This window comes from Balaenoptera acutorostrata, chromosome 16 (assembly GCF_949987535.1).
Source record: "Balaenoptera acutorostrata chromosome 16, mBalAcu1.1, whole genome shotgun sequence".
In the NCBI taxonomy this organism is placed as follows: Eukaryota; Metazoa; Chordata; class Mammalia; order Artiodactyla; family Balaenopteridae; genus Balaenoptera; species Balaenoptera acutorostrata.
The window spans coordinates 15,770,908-15,797,228 of NC_080079.1; the positions used below are offsets into that span (position 1 = coordinate 15,770,908).

The 26,321-nt window shown below is 34.5% G+C and overlaps 1 protein-coding gene across 1 annotated transcript in view; it reads right to left on the bottom strand.

Annotated features, from left to right (window-relative positions):
- Nucleotides 1–3,486: 3,486 nt before the first annotated feature.
- The window catches only part of TRUB1 (TruB pseudouridine synthase family member 1), a 32,305-nt gene continuing 9,470 nt past the window's right edge, over nucleotides 3,487–26,321 (bottom strand). The window contains exons 3-8 of the mRNA XM_007173144.2: nucleotides 26,031–26,086; nucleotides 20,109–20,190; nucleotides 10,795–10,867; nucleotides 9,016–9,155; nucleotides 6,933–6,989; nucleotides 3,487–6,128 (exon numbers count right to left, since the gene is read on the bottom strand). Of these exons, the coding sequence (XP_007173206.2) occupies nucleotides 5,869–6,128; nucleotides 6,933–6,989; nucleotides 9,016–9,155; nucleotides 10,795–10,867; nucleotides 20,109–20,190; nucleotides 26,031–26,086 (668 nt within the window). The 3' untranslated portion in view covers nucleotides 3,487–5,868. The remainder of the gene's footprint in view (nucleotides 6,129–6,932; nucleotides 6,990–9,015; nucleotides 9,156–10,794; nucleotides 10,868–20,108; nucleotides 20,191–26,030; nucleotides 26,087–26,321) is intronic.

Genomic DNA, 26,321 nt, shown 5'->3' on the forward strand with positions numbered 1-26,321 from the left:
TGGAAACCAGAAAAAAACACTGAATTAAAAAACGTGATATCAGAGATGAAGAAATTTTTTAGCAAGTGTATCAGCGCACTAGATGTGGCTGAGAAAAGAATCAGTGAACTTGAAGACAGGTCAACAGAAATTGTCCAAACTGAAATACGAGTTTTTTAAAAAGGAGCAGCACATCCAAGAGGTATGCACCAATATCGAAAGGTTGAACATAATAATTTGAGTCTCAGGAGAAAAGAGAGAGCAAGGAGTAGAATAAATATTTGAAAAGATAACGGCTGAGAATTTGTCAAAATTGATGAAAATAAACTGAAAATGCAAGAAATTGAGAAGACCTCACAAGGATAAATACAAAGGAAAACACACCTAGACACATCAGAGTCAAACAGCCAAAAACCACAGATAAAAACCTTGAACCAAAGATAAAACCCTGAAGGTAGCTAGAGGAACTAAACAAGCCAGAAGATAATTAACAACATTAAAGTGCTGAATGGAAAGAAAAAAAAAAAAAGTTAACCAATCCAGATTTATATATCCAGCAAAAATATCTTTCAAAAAACGAAGGTAAAAAAAAACCACTTTTCAGACAAACAAGAAACAAAAGCTGAGAAAATTCATTGCTCTCAGACTTGTGTTATAAGAAATGTTAAAGGAAATTATTCAGAAAGGAGTATGATACCAGATAGAAATTTGGATCTACATTAAAAAATGAAGAACAGCAGAATATACATAAATATAAAAGTTTCAGAAATCTTTTTAGAAGATAACTGACAGTCAGGGGTCAGCAAGCTACAACATGAAGGTAAATACAGTTTTATTGGAACATAACCACATCCACTCATTTATGTGTATTGTCAAGGGCTACTTTCACAAAACAATGAAAAAGTTTGCTGACCCCTGGTCTAAAGCAATAAAGTAAAAATAAAGATCATCAACAACAGAAAAAACCCAATATATTATAGAGTTTATAATATATGTAAAAGTAAAAAGTATGAAAACAGCACAAACGATAGAAGATATGGAAATATACTCTTGTAAGATTTCTACAATATACATGAGGTGGTACAGTACTATTTGAAGGTAATCTGCGATAAGTTAAAGACATGTATCATAAATTCTACAGAAAACAGTAAGAAAAAATTTTAAAGAGGTAACATTAACAAGCCAATAGTGAGAAATAATGAGTAAGATGTAATAGAATGCTAAAAATACTCAAAATTGAAAGCTAATCAAGTGCCCATCATTCAGTAAAATGGATAAATGTAGGTATATTCACACAATGGAATACTAAACAATAATGAGAATGAATGGCCTGTGAATGTGTGCAACAACATGGAAGAACCTCACTAACATAATTTTGAGCAAAAGAAGCCACACATGAAAGAGTGTATACTGTATGCTTTATTTATATAAAGCACAAAACCAGACAAAATTAACAATCTATAATGTTAGATATGGTTACCTTGGCAGTGGGGTGGGGTTGGGAGCTAGTGACTGGAGGGGAGCCTCTAGAGGGCCTCTAGTGGACTAGTAATGTTCTGTATTTTTTTTTATTTGGTTGTTGGTTGCACATGTTTGCTTTGTAAAAATTTATCAGGTGATACATTTACGATATGTGCAATTTTCTGTATAGATATTAAATATCAGTAAAAATTATATACACACACATAAAACTTTTACTGATACTTATATAAATATATGATATATATTTAAACTAAAGCCCTGATGAAAGACAACACACACAAAAAGAAGGATTTTGAAAAAAAAAGTTGATGTTCTATAAACTTTTAAAAACCACAGTAATCACTGAAACAAATACATGTGTAAACAGTAAATTAAAATAGCAGAAGAATGAATTCATATCTGGGAAAAAGGTTCAAAGAAATTCCCCAAGAAGAAGCACTGAGATAAAGCACTGGAAAATATGAAAGAGTAATTAGACACAATAAAATGAGAAGACATAAATCTAACAGGAGTACTAGATGGAAAAGATGTGATATTCAAAGAGATAAGGGATGAGAATTTTCCAAAACTGATGAACAACATGAAAATTCAGGCTCAGAAAGAACGAGCTCTGAACAGAATAAATACGAATTGCCTACACTCACCAGCCTATTTTAGTTCTGCAAAAGTTCTTAGAGATAGACTAGTCTGTCTCCTTTGTTTTAAAGATAAGAAAGCTGAGGCCTGAAAAGATTAAGTGATTTGCCTGGATCAAAAAGCTGACTGTTAGTAGAGATGGAAATAATCTTAATATGTCATATTTTAAGAGTTACGAATAAGAGGAGCAAAATATAGTTTCTGACTTCAACTTTCCTACTGGTATGATTATGTAAAACAGCAATATGAATATGAACAGCAATATGAACAGCAATATTCCTGTTCAAAGAGAGAATTTTAACTCAAGTTGAAACTATGAAGGCACTACTGATTCAAGTGCCATGTAATAAGTGTTTAACAAGTGGCATTTAATAAATGATTAGGCCAGGCTACAGCTGCCCACACACACCTTAAAGAAATAGTTTCAAGACAAGTCATCTATTTCAATTTAATTACAAGACCATTACAATCATTTCAAGCCATAAAGCTTATATTTATCATATTCCTCTATTTAAATGTTTCAATATTTTAGAGTGCTTTTTGAATTATAATTTTTCTATTATATACATCATGATATGAGGTAAATTACTTTCTTCTTTTGAAATACAACTAATTAAACCTCTAAATGTTCATTGTAAGTCTGATACAAATTTCAAACTGATCAGAGAGGCATAAAATGTACTGAAGACCTTTTAACGTACTGAAGCATTCTTTTCTTATGTAGTACAATGAATCATTTCTGATGACGGATCAGTAGCTTGTATTAATTCAAGTATTTAAGAAGAAAAGATCTAGTCAGTATAGGAAAATGTGAGTTTAGCCCTTATTCAAATTTTATAATTTTGAATTATCAAAGAAAAAATTATATTATTTTAATGCTCATGGATCTTAAAACTGTAAATAATTCTATGACCACTTTTGATGACTTTTAAAACAATATTTTCCAGAAATATAAAAAACTAAGTGTCAAAATGAAGTCATTTGTATGTTCCAGGTTGAAACATTTTCAGAAATTTCTAACACATCTTTTCTTACAAGTAAAACAACTTTATTATTACATGAAGAATTAGGCCTAGAAATACATAAGGCACAGATATTTCTTTAATATTTTGATTAAAATGAAAAAAACAAAGCAGTTGGTATTCAAATACCAGACTCAAGAGAAAACTAATTTGTTTATGGATGAGTCTTAAACTTTTTAGAGAATCTTGATCAGTTACAGCTGCTTATGAAAGTTAAGAATAATATCTTTAGTTTTCACTAAATATTAACTATTCATACTCATATATCTGGTGACTCTAAAAGGGGAAGAATTCTTAATATTAGTTAGCAAATGTGGTTAGTAAAAATGGAAAATGAAACTAAAATTAAAAAAACAGCCCATGAAAATGCTTCTACAAGTATTTACTGCACAAATAACTCACACAAATGTATAAAGAAACCATTAAGACATTTATTTACATAAGTGAACAAAGTATGTGAAAAAGTCACACAAAGGCAAATCAGAGCAACTCTGAACCTGTATAACTTACTAAATGAGCAACGACATATAAATCCCCCACCCAAAGCTGTAGACTTTTAGTGAACTGACATACTCAAATGATGACACTGTAAAATGTTACAACTCTTTGGGAAAGCAATAAGGCAAACTCATTAAGGAAAATTAAATTGTTCATATTATTCCATTTAATAATCCTGCTCCCAGGAACTTACCCTAATAAAATTGAAAATAACCTAAGTATTCAGCAATAGAGAAATGGTTTAAACAAACTGAAGTAATATGATTAAAATAATCATTGTCAAAACTAAATACAAATAGTAAAAGAAGATGAAATTAAAAAAATAGTCAATAAAAAAGTATAGGTGTCTTCAGACTGTAATTATGTGAACAAAAGAAGGGAAAAGAAAAATACGAAATTAAAGTTCTGAAGTCACTGTATCAGGATGGTGAGGATTTGGTAATTTTTTTCATTTGGCAACATTTTCTTCAATGTTTTCAATAAAAGAAAAAGATTGGGTACCATTTTAAAAAGTCACTTGTCTTTTCAAAAAATTTATACTCTTCTCCATTAGTAAATTATACATGTTAAATTTTAAGTTAAGAAATAGAGCAGAGAGGCCCTAGTTGTTTTATATTCCTCTACTTGGACCTCAGCTGGCAGCGTATGAAGATATACTGCAACCTGTGCCATTCCCACAGAAAGAGGCAGCCACTGCCACCTTTGGTTACACAAACTGCAGGGCACTAGATATGAATATGTAAAACTGTAAAGGCTTCAATTTACAACTTTGTGTGTTTGGTGTTTTATTTAAGGCATTATGATAATTAACTCTTCTTTATAATTTTCTGTGTCATACTAAGAATGTTTTAATATTTCCATTTCCACTTGAAAAATGTTGCCAATACGCTGAAAGTGCTCTATTGAAGCATATAACTTTTTATACTGAGTTTATATTAGGTTTACCACAAATAAGATCACATTTGTTTACATATTTAAAATTTATAAGTTACAGGTTGCAAAGCAACCACCTTTAAAAGAAAGACAATCCATAAAAATGTAAAAACTCTTATATGATGAAAAATTTAACAAGTCTTCCTTTTGAAACTATTTATTTGGATAAATGCAGTGGGATTTGAAAATTTCTACAGATGCTGCATTATATATTGCTTTCCTATAACAAAAATATGAAGCACTCATTACATATGAAATTTACTATTTCAGAATGTGACTGTTTTCAAAACTATGGTAAAGAGGGACAGGGAACTTTCAGTAGGCTACCTGAATGAAAACGTTTGAGAATAACTGTTTTTCAACATTTAGAGCAGAAGGGATTAACTGGAAATGCAGGGCAGCAATCTCAGCATCTATAAACATCACTTGAAAGAGCAAACTGAAAGCAAAATATCATGGGGATTAATACCCTATAAAGATGTATAAATAAGTACTAAAGAATAAAGAAAAGAAGTTTTTCATTGAAGGCATTCTTTAGCTTAATTTTTTTAAATTAGGTTATTTAGTAAATTGGTACAGGGTGGTCGACTGTATTGATTAAATTACCAGGAAACTATCTCATAGCTGCCAAAACATAAGCCATAGGAGCTGTCCTGCTAATGGGAGAGTAGAGGTGAATTTAATTAAACATTTAGTCTTCTATTTACATTCCATTAGTGGTAGCAGCAATAATTTGGTTCATCTACAAATATTTACGATAGAAGTTTATTAGCTTCTAAGATCTAAACAAACACAGCTATTACCAAGATAAGTGCAGCCTTATCAAAGAAATGTTCTTAATAATCATAAACTCTCTAAAACATGAGTTAAATAATGGCTTTTTCCAACATAAGCAAGGAATTTCAATAACCAGAGTCACGAGGAAGCCAAAATAAAGCCAAAGAAACTAATATACATTCACTTTGTCACACCAAAGAAACATTTAGCTCATTTTTTTTTCCTCTGATTAGAAAATGTGGTCAACTTTTTCACAGGAAAAGACTTTGATGAGAGATCAAAATCAGAAAGTTGATTTTCCTGAATCCAATCTAACAACATAACATCCTAGAAGAACATTCTATAGTACAGCAAGAACTGAACAACTGCAAGGCTATTTATAATGTACAGCACATAAATTGTGCACCGTAGAAACCATAAATGATGGACATTTTTCTTCATGCAAAAAAAAAAAAAAATCGTTTGTCTTGGCACACAGCTTGTCATTCTGCACACAGGATTCAAATGTCAACCAGGAAATGAAGACAATCCCAAGCCAAACTTAAAATGTCTTAATTACATCATCTTCTCCCTTTATCTCACTTAGAGTTATGTACTCACAGCTCAAAACTTGCTCACTAGACTCCTCAGGTTTTGACTTTTTAAGTGCCATCTCTGCTGGGAGAAGGGATGAGCACTGCTCGAGAGACTGTGCAATGTCATCAATTGTCCATCTGTCTTCGGGAAGGGCATGCTCCTCCAGGGTAAAGGGTCCCTGTTTGGTTCGGGTCAGCTCCAGAACATTGGCACAGGAAGACAGTTCTATGGCAACAAAAGGTGAAAAGAAACCACAAGATAAATGATTCAGTATTTCATTCAAATACTGAATCAACATAAATGATTCAGTAATTCAGTATTTCATAGTCTTTAATTTTTCAAATGACAGAACTTGACTCAAACCTCTCAAAACCACCTCAAATGTAAAACTGTAATTATCCAATATAATAACCAAGAGCCTTGAGATTAAGAAATGATTAAGGAGCAAAATAACATTTAATAACTCACCTAATAAACTGCTTTAAAGTCTACAAGGAAGTTGCACACACTTTTCTTATTTAACCCATGAAACAACCCCATGAGGTAACTATTAGTCTCACTTGGCAGATGAGGTAATGTGACCTGTCCAGTGTCACAACTGCCAGAAAATGGCAGGGCCAGAACTGCAACTTCCTGGCTGTTTGTAAGACTATGGCTTCCAGTTTTTAAAAAAAATTTGACTTGGAGCGATAAAAATAACTTTTAGAAGGGTTAATCTTTTCTTCTTATCCCTACTTTGAGTTAAAATATTTTATACTTGAAAAAAATGTTGGTCCTTAGATTCATTATTCACATCTCCATTTTCTATTCCTCTTTTTCTCCTCTCTCCCATTACAAGTATTTCACTGCAGCTGCTTATGCTGATTAATTGTCTTCCATAAACCTATAACGCTTCGAAGGCAGAAGGGCAGCAAGAATCCAGTTCCTAAGGCCAGTACTCAGAGACATGGAAAATGGAAAATTCCTTCTTCCCATCAAAAAGGAATATTACTCTCTAAATGATAATTCATAATTCATCTTTATGCTTACCTTTGCCAATGTCACTGACCAAGCTTCTGATATAAAAACCTCCTCCACATTCAACATCTGGAATGTTAACAGTGACATGGTAAATTGCTAACCGCCTATGAAATCCACTTTACATAGAAATGATGCCCCTAAACAAATGTAAAAATGCACTATGCAAACAATCGAGTGATAAAACATTTATGCGCTAAAATATAAATTATTCATCCAGTAGCATATGTGTTTGTGAGACTGAAAAGTCAGAGTGTGGAGAAAGCAAACAGCAGAAACTCTTGAACACGTTTTAAATTACATGGCAAGTCATACCACTTCAATACTTCAGCCTTGTTCATTTAATAGGTTTTAAATAGTTAGAAATCTCAGTTTTGCTATTATGAGCTGCAGATTTAAAAAACTATTTTCAGATTTGTACATCTTTTTCATTTAATAGGCTTTAAATGGTTAGATATCTCAGCCTTGCTATCATGAGCTGTAGATTTTTAAAATATTTTCAGATTTGTACACTCAAAAAATACAACAAACAAAAAAACCCTTTTCAGTGACAGGAATTATGTTTAGGGTAATATACTACATGGAGAACTCAGCATATTTAAATGTTCTCTTGGAAATATTCCTGAAAAAATCATGAAATAACTTAAAATTACACAATGTACCAGAATTGAATGCATAACTAAACATCTTCTTAATGCAGTATAATACAAGTTTATTGGTTAAGAGCAGGGCTCTGGATTATTTTTATTCATCCACAAGACATCCTGAAAAGAACTGTATTTTCACACAAAAGGACTACTTTCTGTTTCTAGCTTAGCATACAAATAAAGCTATTTGAGGGAATTAATCAAAACTCCCCACCTGGGGATTTTAATTTCTTTTTTTCCCCATCAGCTCAAGGTTGGGAGCCACTGCTGAGATAAAAAAAATGAGCACTACACAAATGTAGGTGTTCTACATTCTTGCACTATATTTGACTTGGGTGAAAAGAGTCAAATTTGGCCTACTAAAATTCCAGTGAACAAATGCAATTGGAAAAATTTGAGGTTTTTTTACTTTCATAGATAGTATCTATTGTGCCAACACAGCGGCCGCATTTTCATGGAATGGAGTGAAACATTTTTTAGTATGTTTGTTTCATTGTTTGTCTAATATTTTAGAATCAGGAAACTTAAGGAGTGACTTTTTAAGAAAATTGTACAAAAACCCACCATCTACAGGAACTTAATACACACTAAATAATAATGTCAATGGGAAAAAAAGCAATGAAGTTTAGGAGAAAAGGTTTTGGGAAATTATGTCTAAAAGGAATCCCATTCAGTGTGCACCATGAAATTAGGAGCAGGATCAATTTCAGGGAGCCTGAGGATTAATACGAGCTACAGCTTTTGAGTCTCCAGAGCTCTTATACGTTCAGGGCTTTAGCTAGGAGATCATAACATTTCCAAACAATGGAAAAAAACTTTTTGGGTTTTAAATTTATTTCAAATATGGATTATAGATAAATTCAAATTGATAACTTGAGTTAAAATTTACCACATGTCTAGGAATACACTTCTGCCTTACCCATTACCCCTATATTTTCATGATCTTTAGCAGTTATTTATTGGTGACAAAGAAGGTGGGGGGGGCCACTCCACTCTTAGAATTTCTTGTCCAAAAACTGAAAATGCATCGTTTTAAAAGGACAAATTAATGTCAATAAAAAACTGAGTGTAAACTATCAGGTACTAGCCAACATGGGGAACAAGTATCCATAAGATAATAAAATACAAAATATAAAATTTTGAAAATATGTACTCCTTACCTATTCTTCCCCATAGAGATCCAAAGTATGTTACTTCCAACTTTATAGTAAGATAATATAATATATGAAAAACTCAGACTATTTAGGACATTTCTGAACCTCCATATAGCTAGAGGTATTTTCATTATTTGTGTTGTCAAAAAGGTATTAACAAATTCTAACCTCCTTTAAATTCAAATTTTAAAAAATCTCCAATATCCTAGGGATCCATTAAAATTACACAAAAGTAGCCAAATATAAAATAAAGGCACATGTAAATACAAATGTTTTCAAATTTCTCCATCTTACCTAATGTGAAAAATGGTGGCTGGAATTTTTGAAGGGAAAGACTGTACACGGTAACTGGCCTGGCAGGTTTTGCTTCTACTACTTCACCTCTCTTCATCAAAGTTGAAAGTCTCTGTCCATCTTTCTTTAATGCAGAATAGCTTGCAAGGTACAAGAGGGAGACAGGAAGAGAAGGAGGGAGGTAGAGAGAGATTGAGAAAGAAAGAGAGAATAATTCCAGATTACAGCATGGAAAGAAAGGATGATTAGCAGCCCTTTAAACTGAAAATCCTTCTAAGAATGAACTAATTTTTTCTTCTAATCTACTTCACAATGGTGTCACAGATAGAGTTCCTAAATATCTTTGAGGCTAATACAGCTCATTCTGGCACTCAGTGAGCAATGTTGTCAATATTTCTCTTTAACCATCTTCCTGGAGGTGGTCTATTCATGTCTTCACTAGTCCTCATTCTGGGTTAAGGGTCTCCGGTCACAATGATCTCAGCTATATTTCCTTGAAACAATATATTTCCATTATAATAATATTCATTTTCACATATAAGTTACCAAAATGTTTCCAAAGAGCAAATAACAGACCTTATCTTTGTGTGATTAAATTTTACTAGACCACAAAATCCTTGGAACAATCACAGAGAAGAAAATTCTAAAACGATTCTTATAAATATAAATGTTTACTACACCTTAACAATAATGATCCAAAATAATGTTTATTCAGATCCTGCTACAATTTTTAAGTCTTCACATTTGAGGTAAAATTATGAAGAAACATTTCTCCATAGATATTTCAGTGTTCTTGAAAAAACTTAAGATTTTTTAAAAACACAAAATATATTCTAAATTCTAAAAGAACTGTTAGTAACATATCCTGACACATCTTATAAGCCATTAAAAAAAAAAAGAAGAAGCAATTTGCTTGAAATGGTAACATGCACAAAAATATGGCTAAATGGTAAATCAATATCATTATACTTTTAATAAGTTATAATTCTCATCTGTTTCATTTATTGCAGAGAATTGTGAAGTATAAGATTCTGGGCCCAAAAGGAATGGTCCCAACACCTGACAGGAAGTGCCAATTGGACGCTGAATCACAGCTCTGATGCCTGTACCAGACTGGACTGGTTCCTTCACAGCAATTCTGGGAAAAGTGACATCTCTGCTCTCCAGAACTGCCCTGATGTCTACAGATGGAATCAGAAGAACCAATAAATCCTGGAAGAGCACAGATGTCAGGCTGTGGCAATATCCAGAGACAGAGGAGACTACATCCCAGTACCTCTTAGAGAGTGTCAGAAGCTCTGCATCCTGTCTGAATCAGGTTCACCTTGCTTGATCATTTGTCAGATTTAAAACCTGCCTCACCATATAGTAAAAGGAAGCCCCCCTCTTCTTTTTTTTTTCATTAAAGTGATGTTAGCCACTGGAAAATAAAATTAAACATTTAGGGGCTTCCCTCGTGACGCAGTGGTTGAGAATCTGCCTGCTAATGCAGGGGACACGGGTTCAAGCCCTGGTATGGGAAGATCCCACATGCCGCGGAGCAACTAGGCCCGTGAGCCACAACTACTGAGCCTGTGCATCTGGAGCCTGCGCTCCGCAACAAGAGAGGCCGTGATAATGAGAGGCCCGCGCACCGCGATGAAGAGTGGCCCCCGCTTGCCACAACTAGAGAAAGCCCTCGCACAGAAACGAAGACCCAACACAGCCATAAATAAATAAATAAATAAAATTAAAAAAAAAAAAATTAAACATTTATTCAAATTCATTAATTGAACTTACAGGGGAGGTACTTGCATTATATTCCCAGTAAATTTCTGTAGAATGCCTTCAATATCTTCCTGTGTTATTTTATCTGCCAAAAATGAACCAAAAAGTGACACTAAAACAACCACAGAAGTACATGTGCTATTTTTACAGCACTGACAACTCTGAAAATTAAAAAAAAAATTCCAACAAAGCATTTATTACAATGTACGTTTTGCAGGTCAAATTCTACCTTGTTGAGATGGATAAATACATGCTAATGAGATAAAAGGGGGAAAGTCTTATATTGTCCAATATTAAGACTAAATTTAATTTCGTTTGCTTCATTTTTTTCTCCATTAAAAATGATCCAATCATCTTATATGCATTTACTACATACTTACTATGGCCTTCAGAAGACCTGAGAAAAATGTTGCATAAAGCTATAGGAATGGTCCTGCAGTGACCAAAAACAAAAATGTGGTGATCAGAAAGTAAGCAGAAAAATACCCGTAAAGTTCATTTCTAAGGTTTTCCAGGCATCAAATATTATAAATAACTGAATAAGTTATTGAAGATTATCAAGTACTAACCACATTTAAAATTTTACCTGATAGATTTCAAAACTGTTGTATGGTATATGGTATACATTTTCCACACTCACATTAACTTTGTCCCCAAGTAAAGTTGTATTTATGTCTCCTTCCCTCCCTTCACTGCTCTTGGAATTGCAGTCAGGAGTCTGACTTTTGCCTCAAAAATAAGCCAGTGCAAAAAGAGAATATACATAGCAAAGGTTTTATCTGTCTTACTCAGATAAAGCTTTTCAGCTTTTATTTGATACTCTTTCAAACAAAATGATGCAATATTAAAGTACTGTTCTATAATTTTAACAACTGAAAACTATAACACACTGAAATTCAATATTTGGGATTTTCACATATAGATAGACTATCCATATTTCATATTCAGTAATAAACTAAGTTACAGAAATATTCTATAACTTGTTTAGGTTATAGCAATGGAAAGAAATTACAGTCTTCTTTTTCACTTTGCAGGAAATTTATTTAAACTTTTTATTCTGGTGTATACATGTTACATTTGATTTTATTTGAACAATATTAAACAAAAACTAACTAATGTGCTCTGAATTACTGTTCGAACACCAGAATAAAAATTAAAAGACAGCATGGAACATGTCCAGATTTCAATATCAATGCAGCAAGAGAGTCTTAACCTCAGTGTGACCTTGATCCTTACAAGCTAAACATGAACAAAAGACCAGAATCTACTAGACTCAGAGGAGAGCTACAGAACTCAAAAGAATTTCTCTAACACCTAGCTCCAAAAAGGCAGATCTGAAAAGCCTATTCTGTTCAAACTGCTTTTCAAACAGATGTATCTCACGATATGAATGGATTTTTCCACGAAAATTTTTTACTCTACTGAAACATTAAAACATAATTACTGGTGGCACCTTAGTTATGCAAAACTTCCAAATCTAGACAGCCAACATTACCACCATGCTGGCAATTGCTGAAAGAAATGCCACTGTTGATAAAATTGCTATAGTTCACAATCTAGTCTGCCACACATTTTAAAAATAAGACCAAACAGCTTTCTACTTCTACCAAATTGGTCTCTTTACTGACATTCCTGCCAATGCGTGCTCCTTTGTCCTGCTTCAGTGGCTCTCTTTTACTGATATCCCCTCACACAAGATGACAAGATGTACTCTTTCTCATTCTACTTCTGCCATGCATCCTAGGCATTTATGGTTTTGCTGTTCATTCTGAAATTAATCATTCACAATTTTTAACTGTTACCTACTATATATATGTAGGTATTACCTCACCAATGGAATTCTTATCTCCTTAAAGGCAAAGATAGCTTTTCCTCTTACATAATGCACACAATTAAGATGGTACTAAAGACATTCTTGTTGAATTTAATTTGCTGATGAATAATAGAATCTCAAGGTTAAAAGAGCATTTAAAAGTCACCAAGGAATCATTCATTTGATGTTCGAATCACCAGACAGAAAGCCTATGCAGCAAGCTATTTTACAATAAAAGCAAATATAATATTTTAGATATTTTTAATATGTAGTGAAGCATGCTGGCTATATCTGAAACATGATACTAGTCTGATCCAAATAATAATTGTCACTATAAGAATAAAGACTCTACCTCCAAAGGATTTAAAAAGAAATCAAGAATAAAATCTCTAAAGCAAGTACATCCAATAACTGGCCAAAAGAAGGACCTTTGGTAGAAGATGATAGGTACGATAGAAGTACCACAGAACTTGAGTAATTATTCTTTGTTTAGCAAATTAATAAATCATCAATGTGATAGTATTCATTTGAAATTAATTTTTTAAAAAGTCACTCCCATAAAATTAATATATACAAGACCATGTTACATGTTATTATTTGCTTAAAATTTATTGGCTCTTCCAGTGAACTTCCAACATGAAAGTTGGTACTTAACTGAATATGGAGTTAAAAGCAGGATGATGGATTTTAAAACAATATTCAGAGACTCCCCTGGCAGTCCAGTGGTTGAGACTTTGCCTCCCAATGCAAGGGGTGTGGGTTCGATCCCTGGTCGAGGAACTGAGATCCCACATGCCTCATGACCAAAACACCAGAACATAAACAACAGAAGCAATATTGTAAACAAATTCAATAAATACTTAAAAAAAAAAATTCAACCAGGATAGAGTTAAATGGTTACTGGACAAGCCTTGTCACCAAAAGCAGCTGTTAAACTGGAAAAAATACAACAAACAACTGTTTTCAAACATTAGACAACACATAGCAAGGACTATCATCCCTGAGATAAGGGAAAAAAAACAAGGTAAGGCCCACAATCACTTGCTTTTGCTTGGGGGTGCTTTCTGAACTGTACTGCAGGGAGGGGAATAACAAACAAAGCACTGAGCAAAGATCAGAATCTGGGGAAGCGGCAGCAGCTGGAATTTGAGAGCATTACACAGAGAAAGTGATGTCTATAGGGGTCCACTTGAAACTGGCTAAATTCCAAGCTGCGCATATATATAGTGAGTCTTCACAAAGTTAAAAAAAGAGCTACTACCAAACCTCTTACAAGGCTGGAAGATGTCCAAATTCCAACCCCTCAGAATGAAGAAACTTTGCTGAATACCCCAGCACTCGATAGACACCCAAGAAAAGCCATGCCTTTGGAGTAGGGCTAATGCAGACCTGAAAAAAAAGTCTACTTTAGACCCATCCTAACAAGGAATCTATACAAAAGTGACTAGAATTAATAAGTGAGTTTAGCAAGGCTGAAAGGTATAAGATTAATACACAAAAGTCATCTCCATCTATGTATATCTAGCAATGAACTATCAGAAATTGATATTTAAAAAATCCAATTTATAATAGCGTTAAAAAAACAAAGTACTTAGAGATTTCATATACAAAAGAAGTGAAAGATCTGTACATTGAAATCTATAAAAATATGGCTTTATTTTTGCAACTTTTCTCTAAGTTTGATATTATTTCAAAATAAAAATCTTAAAGGAATACTATGAACAACTTTATACCAATAAACTTGGAAATTTGAGATGCAATGGACAAATTCCTAGGGGAAAAATTATCTAGAGTGACACAAGAAATAAAAAATATTAAGTTTGATAGCTAGTAAAGGAATCTAATCCATGATTAAAAGGCTTCCTAATAAAGAAAACTCCAGAATCAGATGTCTACCAGTAAATTCTACCAAACAGTAGAAAGAGAAATAATGCCAATCTCACATAAATTCTTCCAGAGAATGAAAAAAAAGAGAAAGAATACTCCCCATCCCATTTTATGAGGTTGGTATAACCTTGATATCAAAACCAGTCAAGGACATTAACAGAAAGGAAAAATACAGGGTAATCTCACTCATAGACAAAAATGCAAAAATTCTAAACTAAATATTAGCAAACTAAATCCAACAATTTATGTAAAGGATAGCATATTATGATCAGGTTGGGATTATTCTGGAAATGAAAAGTTAGTTTAATATTTGACTAAGGAGGAAAATCAACAGATACAAAAAACATTTGATAAAATTCAATGGCTGCTCATGATTAAAAAAACAAACAAATGGCAAATTAGGAAGAGAAAACAATTTCCTTACTTTGATAAGAAAGCTATAAAAAAACCTATAAAAGAAAATCTATAAAAGTAAGGTAGGGGCTTCCCTGGTGGTGCAGTGGTTAAGAATCCGCCTGCCAATGCAGGGGACACAGGTTCGAGCCCTGGTCTGGGAAGATCCCACATGCTGCGGAGCAACTAAGCCCGTGTGCCACAACTACTGAGCCCACTGCCACAACTACTGAAGCCCGTGTGCCTAGAGCCTGTGCTCCACAACAAGAGAAGCCACCGCAATGAGAAGCCCATGCACCACAACGAACAGTAGCCCCTGCTCGCCGCAACTAGAGAAAGCCTGTGCGCAGCAACGAAGACCCAACACAGCCAAAAATAAAAATAAATAAAATAAATAAATTTATTAAAAAAAAAGTAAGGTAGCAGGGCCTCCCTGGGGCACAGTGGTTAAGAATCCACCTGCCAATGCAGGGGACACGGGTTAGAGCCTTGGTCCGGGAAGATACCACATGCTGCAGAGCAACTAAGCCCATACGCCACAACTATTGAGCCTGCACTCTAGAGCCCGCGAGCCACAGCTACTGAGCCCGTGTTCCACAACTACTGAAGCCCAAGCACCTAGAGCCTGTGCTCCGTAACAAGAGAAGCCACCGCAATGAGGAGCCCACTCGCCGCAACTAGAGAAAGCCCGTGAGCAGCAACGAAGACCCAACGCAGCCAAAAATACATAAATAAATAAATAGAAAAAGTAGGAAAACTTGCTCTTTCAGATAACAAGACTTATTCTAAAACTATAGCAATTAAGATAGTTTGGTATTAGCACAAGGACAAACAGACCAATGCAACAAAATGGATTCCAAACAAACCCATGCTTATAAGATGCTTGATTTGTAATCCAGGAAACAAGGTAGTGGGGAAAAGTGCTGGGCCAACTGGATATCCATATAGAAAAAAATGGTGCATTGTAGATGTAATGTGAAAGGCAAAGCAATAAAGCTGCTAGAATATAGAAAAATATCTTAATGCTTTTGGAGTAGGAAAAGTTTTCTTAAACAGGACACTAAAAAATTAACCATGAAGGAAAAGACTTGATAAATTAGACTAAAAACAAGAACTTCTGTTTTCCAAAAGACACAACAAAGAGAGGTAAAAGACAAGCCACAGAGAAGGAGACAATATCTGTAAACACGTACAACCAAAAAGAAGAGCACATATCTGCAGCATATGAAAAACTCGTACAAATCAATCTTTAAAAAGAAAAAAAAGGTGACTCAATAGGGAAAGAACAAACAAAACAAAGCAATGGGCAAGAGACCTGGACAATACACAAAGATGGCTTGGTAGCCAAAAAACATATGATAAAGTGCTGAATCTCATTAGGAATGAAATCAAAACCACGATAAAATACCACGACACACTTACCAGAATGGCCAAAATTAAAAACATTACTAATTGCCACGTGTTGCCAAGGATGTGGAGCAAGTGGAACTCTTGCACGTTGCTGGTAGAAATGCAAAGTTATACAACCACTTTAAACTGTCTGACAATTTCTAGTACAGTAAAATATTCACTTACCCTACGACCTAGCAATTCCACTTGGGTATATATTCAAGAGAAATTATTGCACATGTCTACCAAAAGACAAGTATAAAATACACAGAGCAGCTTTATTCATAAAGCCCCAAACTGGAGTCAACACAAATATCTAACGACAGAAGAGTGTGTGTGTATGTATATATATACACACACATCTCTCTACATTTTTTTTCACAGTGGCATACTACACAGCAATAAAAAAGTCCAAAATGTGCAAAACTATACTATAGTTCTAGAATTATCAGCATAGTGTTGGATGTTAGAATAATAGTTATCTTTGGAAAAGAGAGATGTTATAGTGACCGGGATGGGGCATGAGGGGGGTTTCTAGGAATTTTCTATTTCTTGACTAGATTGGTAGCTGCATGGATATTTGCTTTGTGATAGTTCATTAAGCTGTAAATTTATATTTTCTCCACTTTCCTTTATTTGTAAAAATACTTTATAATAAAAAAAGTTTAAATACAAACAAAAGGCACCATGGGATGACTGATACCCAGTTACTCACTAGCCCTACTATAGTGTGTGCCTTATTTGTTTAAATGACAATTTGAGACCCAATTTAACTTTTCAGCTTCCTCTAGGAAACGTGGGCAGCAGAACCACAATCCAAGAGGAGCCACTCCCATTAGATACAACATTAGCTGCATCCATTCCAGAAGACTTGGCCACTTTCTATTTTGGGACTAAGAGGTGGTCGTGCTTAGAACAGAGGATTAGCAAGAGATACCACTTTCATTTTACATTTCTTGCCTCCCAAAAGAAAAGCCACAGGAGGTATAGAAAAAATTATTCCCATCACAGGAGCTGTTAGGGCTTTCCAGAAGCTTGGCCCATGTCCAAGACAGCCTGGGAAGCCACAACCTTAGTGTCCTGAGCTCCCTGAAGAACAGATGAGCACATTGAAGCCACATGTCCTCAGAGACACCAGCAACTGTACCTGAGACTTAATACCTCGGTGTGGATGAGAAAAGAGCAGCAGAAGGTAGGAAGATGCTTTGCTTTTCCTGTGACTTCCCTGCAGTCATCTTTGCAAACGCCTCTATCACCAGCCTTGTTTATTCATACACTAAATGGTTTATTCTATATGCCACACATTGTTCTAAACACCAAGAACCAAAAGAGACATGGTCTCAGCCCCAGTTTAGGAATTAACATGTAAATATATACTTAATAAATGGTGAAAAACACTATTTAGAAATAACAGAAAGTGTAATAAAAGAAAGGGCCCTATTAATATGGTTTGAACGTTGCGTCTACTGAGCTACAGACTCATTTTCTATGGCTAAAAACAGTATTTGTCTAGATAGGATAAAATGACCTAAGATCATTCACTTGCCATTTAATTAAGAACCGTTTTATTGATTGTTATAATGATTGGGTAGGGTGGCGACATCAGCAGCACTTAATAGGCGAGGACCAGGGATGCTAGATTTCCTGCAATGTGCAGTGGTACAGCACAGTGAAGAACTGTCCTATGCCCTTGCATGACTTCTGGAGGTCTGCCAGATGTTCATGTGGGTGAAAGTCTGTTTATAATTACCTTAGGCTAGAACATAACTCCATTTCCCATTTAAACGCAGAATTTTTTGTACAGTCTTACATATACGGAACTTTCCAGTACTGAGTCATCAATACAACATTCCTGTCAGTCTGCATTTGACTTGTGGCATTCACAGTGATTTATGTATAAGTATCTGTTATATATAATATATATATGACTACTTCATGAAGACTTTCCATGTAGTAATATCTGTGTATTTACATAATGATGTGTCTATTTTACTATAAATTACCTTTATTTCTTCTTTATAGTCCATTTACTGTATTACATTGATTTTTTTTTTAACGTGTAGGTAGCGGAGAATACCTCTGACTTTTATTTCAGGATAATAAAGAAGCCATTAGAAAATATAGGTTAGAGGTCTTAGTATTAGTTCACAGAGGGTTGAGAACATAGGTCCTAGTTCTCTATGTGACAGAAGTTCCTTAAGGAAACAGGGTAGGTCTTATATTTATCTTCCCCCTGGTACCCTGCTGTACAGCTTAAACAGATGACAAACATTTACTGATTTACAGAAATCATACAGAAAAATCATGTCAATCAGCAAAATTCTCTGAGCTCTCATTTTCTGGGACTACAAATACTATTCAATAAACTATAGAGAGCTCTCCTTTTCAGGGCCTAAAGAAAGTTGCTTTTCAAGATTACAATGAGACGATTTTAACAAACTAATATGCTTTCTTTAAGGTAAGTAAATAAGGTTATAAATGATACAATACAAAGTGGAGTTTTTAAAAATTCCAAAATGCTTAAGGGCAGGAAGGAAGAGTATGTCTAAGTAGTTCCATCACCCTGGTCCTCTTCTAACATCACCTACTCAACCAACTGCACCATCATGTAACCAGTTTTACAACCCAGAAACCTAGGTCGTGGTTAACAACCTCCTCTCTGTCATTACCCCATGCAACCAAGTCTCACCAACTTTACTCTCACCATTCTTCTAATTATATGTGTACTGACGTATACTGTAGGATACTCTGGAAATCGCTGACATCCTCCTAGGCCGCTTTAATCTTAAAAGCATTCTGGCTGAAGATTACAGTTGGGTTTCCATTAAGTGAGCACCTGCTATTATTCCATAATAATAATCATTTCAAGGCTAATTCAACATCTATTTTTTAAAAGACTCAAAATAAATCCGTGATTTTTCTTTTCATTTTGGTGCTTGATCAATCATGCAAGATACTAAGCCACATATAAATGTTAACAGGACAAGTGAAGCTATTATGAACAAGAAGAAGGTTGGTCTAACTACTAGAGTAATATGTAATATATATTAAGACCACTCAACACAAAAACATAGGGAAGCAGATGCTAGACTGCCTATAGGTACATTAAAAAAAGATAACATTAAGCCCAGGCAGAAAAGAAACCCAGGAAGCTTACAAATAATTCACAACTGATGACACAATAATGTAGGTGAACTGACTGTACAAAAACCACAACTGCTGCATTATAAATAGCATAAGCACTATGAGAATTGCTAGGCAACCATTTCATTTATCTATCCTTTCTTAAAGTAGTACAAGAAGGAATGGTAGAAAAATTAAGGTGGGCCCCAATGAGTTCTGCTTTATTGCTAGAGAAACAGCTTTCCTTTTGTCTTATCTTTTTACATACTCCAAAAGCACAGGAATATGATCAATTTTAAAGTACTAAACCTAGTACATTTATTTCAACAGCTAAGAGATAATTATAAAAAACAAGACCAAAACAACAACAATGGCAAGATGCAGGTAAAATCTAGCAAGAGTTTCTCTGCTTTGTTTCACATTCACTAGGAAAAATGTCCTAAATCCTAGCTATAAATGGTTTTTGGCAAGGGAGTTATTTGGAAGAATTCTGCACATTAAAGAAAAACTGATTATAGGAAAAGAGGCAATTATTATAAATCTTTCTTAACAGACATACCAAATAAGCAAATATGTGATAAACCATTTCCAACCTTCTTAACCCAAAGAAATGTACTGACAATTAAAATCACTGGGAATACGAGATTTATTTTAAATTCTGAATTCAGAGAAACTTTCTCTAAATATTAAAAACAAGGACTACTTAAGATGAACTTCATACCGTAAGGTTTTTCTTCTGTTACTTTCCCTGTAGAATCTAGCGTGTCAGTAGCTTTCCCCAGTTCGCCAGTGGCAATATACCTCTAGAGGAAGAGAAACAAGGGAGAGAAATAGGCATTAAGGTAAAGAAGAACTGTTATGCATGTCTTAAAGTTTATACAGAACCTTACTAATACTACCTGATACAAAATAAAGGCAAAAATCAATAGACTGTAATTGCTTTGTTAGTTTTTTTATAAATATATTTATTTATCTATTTATTTTTGGCTGCATTGGGTCTTCGTACGTGCTTTTTTCTCTAGTTGCAGTGCGTGGGCTTCTCATTGTGGTGGATTCTTTTGTTGGGAGCACGGGCTCTAGGAGGGCGGGCTTCAGTAGTTGTGGCACACGGGCTCAGTAGTTGTGGCTCGCGGGCTCTAGAGCGCAGGCTCAGTAGTTGTGGCGCACGGGCTTAGTGGCTCCGCGGCATGTGGGATCTTCCCGGACCAGGGGTCGAACCCGTGTCTCCTGCGTTGGCAGGTGGGCTCTTAACCACTGCGCCACCAGGGAAGCCCCGCTTTGTTAGTTTTTGATATGTGGGAAGTATTGTATAGATTGAGGAACATTCACAAACTTCCCACACCAGCCAACATGACAAGGAAAAGCCTGATTTTATTGATAATCATGGCTTATATATATACTGTTACTGTAAAAAAAAATTTTTTAAACCAGTTTTCTACTGGGCAGTTTTGACTTTGAAGGAAAATTTTCAAATATACCTATGAGTAGAGAGAATGGTACAATAATCCCCTACCTAGTCATCTCAAGATTCAACGATTTTAACATACTTAAAAGTAAAATTAATTTTTAATCAGTTTATTACTTCTTACATGAAATACCAAGAGTAATCTTAGTAACTTGTTTATGCATTTAAACAAAAGCTAAATATGTAGAAAATAAGGCAAAACTAGTATAGCATAAGTAATGTACATATGTGTTTCTTAATAAAGAGAAATTGCTACTTCTTAAGCTCTCTGAAAGGATAAAAGTCACTTCTCAGAACTGCTCATTATTCACAAGTGAAGAAGTAGATCACTGAGTTAACTGAGGATTGTTCTGCTTCCCATCTCAGGCCACACTTATACTACATATTCTTTGTATTCCTCTCTTTTGATCAAATTCAAATTTTATTTGGAGGTTCACATGAAGTAGTGAGAAAAACGCAAGGAATATAATTCCCACTGAAAAGAATCTGTAGTTACGCTGAGCAATTTAAGCTGGAGAACTTTGCAGAAATATGTTTATTAATGATAAGCTTATTATGCTACCACACCAAAAACATGTGGTTTTGAATATCGTCATTAAAAAGCAATAGCTCTATACAGTTCATAAATGTAAGTCCTTCAAAATTTTCAGTATAGTACTTATGACATGTATGAATATTAATAGAGTGTAAAGAAAAGGTACAAATTAGACTACCTCTGGAGAAAGTAGATTAGAGATGCTCTAATCTCCGAGAGTTGCTAAGTTTCAGAGGAACATTATTCAAGTCACACTTCAGAGTTGACATTGATTGGTTAACCTAAAAATGCTACTGTATACCTGGGGGAAATTACTGCTCTCTGAACATATCCTGGGGGAAAAGTTTGTATATCCCAATGATAACACTTGTTCAAGGGTTGGAGGGGGATACAAAGCTGCTTTCTGATGAAATGCTGGCTTTGCTTACAGGTACTATTATGGTTTATCTCTGCATATATATATATATATATATATATATATATATATATATATATATATATATATACACATATATATACACACATATATATATGTGTGTGTGTATATATATATATATATATATATATATATACCTTATATACCTGGAAAATGCTAGTTAAGAGTCTTTATATGGCATCAGTGATTTCCTAATAGAACATCAACCCTTCCATCGCTCACTGGTTTCAAAAGCACATATAAGTAACCAACTTTTAATTAGCAATATAGAAAGCTAATAAAGATAATACTCCAAAACCTCATCAAAGTCTGTTACTTCAAAGTACATCTGCCATTCAGATTCTGCTGAATGACTGGCTCAAAGAAAGTATAATTTAGGGAAGAGAGTAAAGGGACTATGCATCTATTGCCTTCTTCTAGGTAATCTATATTCCACAATTAGATCAAGTTAGGTCAAAGGGATGTATCAGCCTAACCCCCTTAGAATTCTTCTACCAAAGTTATATTTCATGCAGATCCACTTCTTCACCTGTTGTAAACTATTTTGAGAACCACTATCTGTCACTCAATATCCCTTACTGTAAGAAATTTCTTTCTGACTATAATGCCCAGAGTAAAGTCTCTTCCTTAAAAAACTGGCATGCTTTCTCTTTCTAATGAATGTCATATTTTTGCCTAGGCCACCAAAAATCACAGATAGAAATAAAAGCAACGAAATTAACTGTATTCAAGATTTCCAATAGAAATTGCTTGAATAAAATTAATGTCTATGGAACATGTAGCCAGACAGACCCAAGAGGCCTGAAACTCAGGAGAGAGACTTGGGGATAGTGAAACACTTGAGAACAGTAATAACAGTATTTATTGAGCAACTTTTGTATAACAGGCACTGTACAGAAAACCTATATGCTTTATGTACACATTATACTCATAATCCCAAAAGAGAATGCAGTGAGAAAAAAAATGACTCAAGAGAAATTTGATCATTGGCAGAGCAAGGCTTATCATACGACAAGAGAGAAAGCTAATGACGAAGACAAGGAAGGACTCTTTTCTTAAATCTTACTCCAGTCTGATTGGGAAGGAATGCATGAAAGGAGTGGGGTGGTCTAAATAATCTGTGGTCTTCACAAAATGGAGGCAAATTAATCTGATGGCCTAAATATTTTAGGTAAAGGTCAGCACTCCACCCATTACTTGATAGTGTTGTATGAACTGGTATTTATTACACTGAACAGCATTCTAAGGATATTTCTTGGTTCAGCAGGAAAGAGTGTTAGGCCACATTCAATCAGCAATGTCTCTCCTTAGGACTGGATAGTGAGGCAACGGTGTACTACGATACGGCTATAACATGAACAGCGAATACCTGCCATCCTAGAACTAAATACTTCTACTCTTGAGGTAACCCCACTCTACACATACTAAAAGTCTAATTTTTCTAGTAGCACTGTGATACAAATAAAAATTCATCTGTAAAAGTAGAAAAAGTAAACATTAGGTCAAACAGCAGGTCTGTGCCCCATTAGAAGGCTGCAGACAATTTTTTAAATGAAAGAAAGATATCAAGAGTACACTGTACATAGGGTTAAAGTTGTTTGATAAAATTTTTGGTTCTTATACATGAATGGATATATAGAGTCATGGTGTAAAATGAAATCCTTATTGTGGGTCTTCGTCAAAAAATTTTTGAAAGTCACTGCATAAGAAGATCTCCAAGATTCCAGCCAGTGCTAAAAACAAAATCTATTTTTAAAAATTCATTAACAGGGCCTCCCTGGTGGTGCAGTGGTTGGGAATCTGCCAGCCAATGCAGGGGACACGGGTTCGATCCCTGGTCCAGGAAATCCCACATGAGGAGCAACTCAGCCCATGTGCCACAACTACTGAGCCTGCACTCTAGAGTTCGTGAGCCACAACTACTGAGCCCATGTGCTGTAACTACTGAAGCCCGCAGGCCCAGAGCCCGTGCTCCGCAACAAGAGAAGCCACCGCAGTGAGAAGCCCGTGCACCGCAACGAAGAGTAGCCCCCGCGTGCCACAACTAGAGAAAGCCAGTGCACAGCAACGAAGACCTAACACAGCCAAAAATAAATAAATAAAATAAATAAATTTTTAAAAAATTCATTAACAGCTTTTAACTACTTTTGATAAAACTGTAATGTCCAACATACTTAAAGGTAAAATTTAAAAGATTTAATTTTTTCAACAAGTACATAATCTAAAATTAAAAGTATAAGAAACACAAATAGCTAACAAGATAATAACGCTTATTTTTGAAACATGAAACACCTAAGAACTAGGTCTCTATAATAAGATGCACCTGGGATTTTCTATTTACTTTACAGTCATCTGAGGATCGGTGATTTCACTGTATGACATTCAGCTTTCCTAGCTGAATACCAAAATGGTTTGTGATAAATAAACTTAAGCCAGAGCCAATGATGTATTTATATTTCCAGTCATCATATTTCTGGAAATATGTCTGGAATTTACATGTAAAACCTTTCAACAATACATAGTGTGTTACATGTACTTGTGGTTTTGGAGGGGAGGGCTGGATAATGAATATTCCAGTGAACTTCATGTATTTTATCTTGGGGGGAAAAAGAAAACAAACACATTCCTTAATATAAATATATCTTTTTGCTATTATAAAAGTGACTTTTCATTGTAAAGATTTTGGAGAATACCAAATAATGTGAAAAAAGAAAATAAAATCATCCATAATCCTGTATCAAGGTAACCATTGTTTATATTTTAGAATTAAGAAACATATATCAAGCAACTGGCAAATCCTGTAACAGAAACAGATTCTAAACTCCATGTGTCAGTATTTAAGTACAATGTTCAAATTTACTGTAAAACTGTCAAACTCCTCCACTCTAACACAGTTTTTATATTCTGTGATTTTTCAACACCAATATTTTGAAGACTGCAGAGCAAGCTGCATGGAAATGTTTCCATTTATCTAAGGTATTAAGATCCTTCCCAACTGAAAGACACAGGTTTTTATGCCAGTTAATAACTAAAATGGGATATCAAAGGCAACAGGCTCTCCAGGGCTTTTTATTTTAAGAAAAGCTTACTTAGACCCCTGGCACTCAGAGTATGGCCCAAGGGCCAGTATCCACCATGAGATAAGTTCAGAAAATGAAGGTGCTTAGAAACTTCTTTAGCAATTTGACATTGCCATAACATTTTAATTGTATTTTATAAAAGTCATCAATCAGTCTGCAACGAAATGGGAAGTTTTTTAAATGGTCTTTGACCACATTTTTTTTTTTTTTTTTTAAGAAACAATTTAGACAAAACCACTTTATCCAAACTATTTATATCCTGCTTGGAGCAAGGGTTTTAAAACAAATAAAAAGTTTAGTCCAAGAAATTGCTGAAATTCTTCCCTAACTAGTGGCATATTAATCTTCCTTCCACAGGCATTTTCACTGGCCCCTAGCCCCAGCTATCATAACCAGCACCTAGTTGCTAATTAGAATACAGATATTATTATCTCTTTTAAAGCTAGAAGAGACCCTTGAGAGAAGCAAAACCATTTTTCCTAAGGAAAAATTGAGAGGCCCGGAGAGGTCAAACACTGACATCTAGACTTGTCTTAGGGCTCCCCTGCTATTTCGATGAGGGTTCTCACTCAACAGGTTTAGAGCCTCTCCTGCCTCTGCCTAACCCCTCCTCCCTCTCCTAGCAAATGCCTCGAAAGATGCTTTTGGATTTAGTCAAGGAATGATGTAACATCATCTTAAAGAGGCCCCATTCTTTTATTTAGTAAACATTTTATAGCCATTGAACAAAGCATATCTTTTGCTGGAAACTGCATGGTTTACAAAATGGTATTGCTTCTACAAAAATTCCAAGGTTTAAAAAAATCTTCTGGTAGAATTTATGATCTGTAAGTTCCCTTTCATTTAAGAAATACGATTATACAAAACCAAAAAAACCTAAATACGTATGTTTAAATTATGGGCATCACAAAAGTTTTGCTTCTATGAGTCAAATTTGTTTTTCAATCATGAATTTATAGTCTCAATATTTTGAATCTCAGATATCATGATTATAGACATTGTGATTAATACTCAGTGTTGACACTCATTCATGCAATTTATACAGCTTATTTTTTAACTGATAAAATCCAACACATAGGTCATTAAGAAAACATTGAAGAAAAACAGAACCATTCCAGTATTCTTACCTTGGACCCTGACAACATACTGGTCAACAGTTTTGTTCCCCTTCCAATTCCAACCACTACAAATCAAAGAAAGAAATATCATGACACTCTATTGTGAAAACTAGGTTTTAAAAATGTTTTATGACATACATTGGTCATAATTTCCTGGCATATGTAACGTACAGTTGGAAAACCATTAATTTAGCATAATGTGAGGGCTCCTATTACTCCAATCGGTTGAACTTGTCCTGCAAGTAAGAAATTCTGAAGTGGGGGTGGGAGACTTTTTTTCCTTTTCCAAAGTGTGAAACA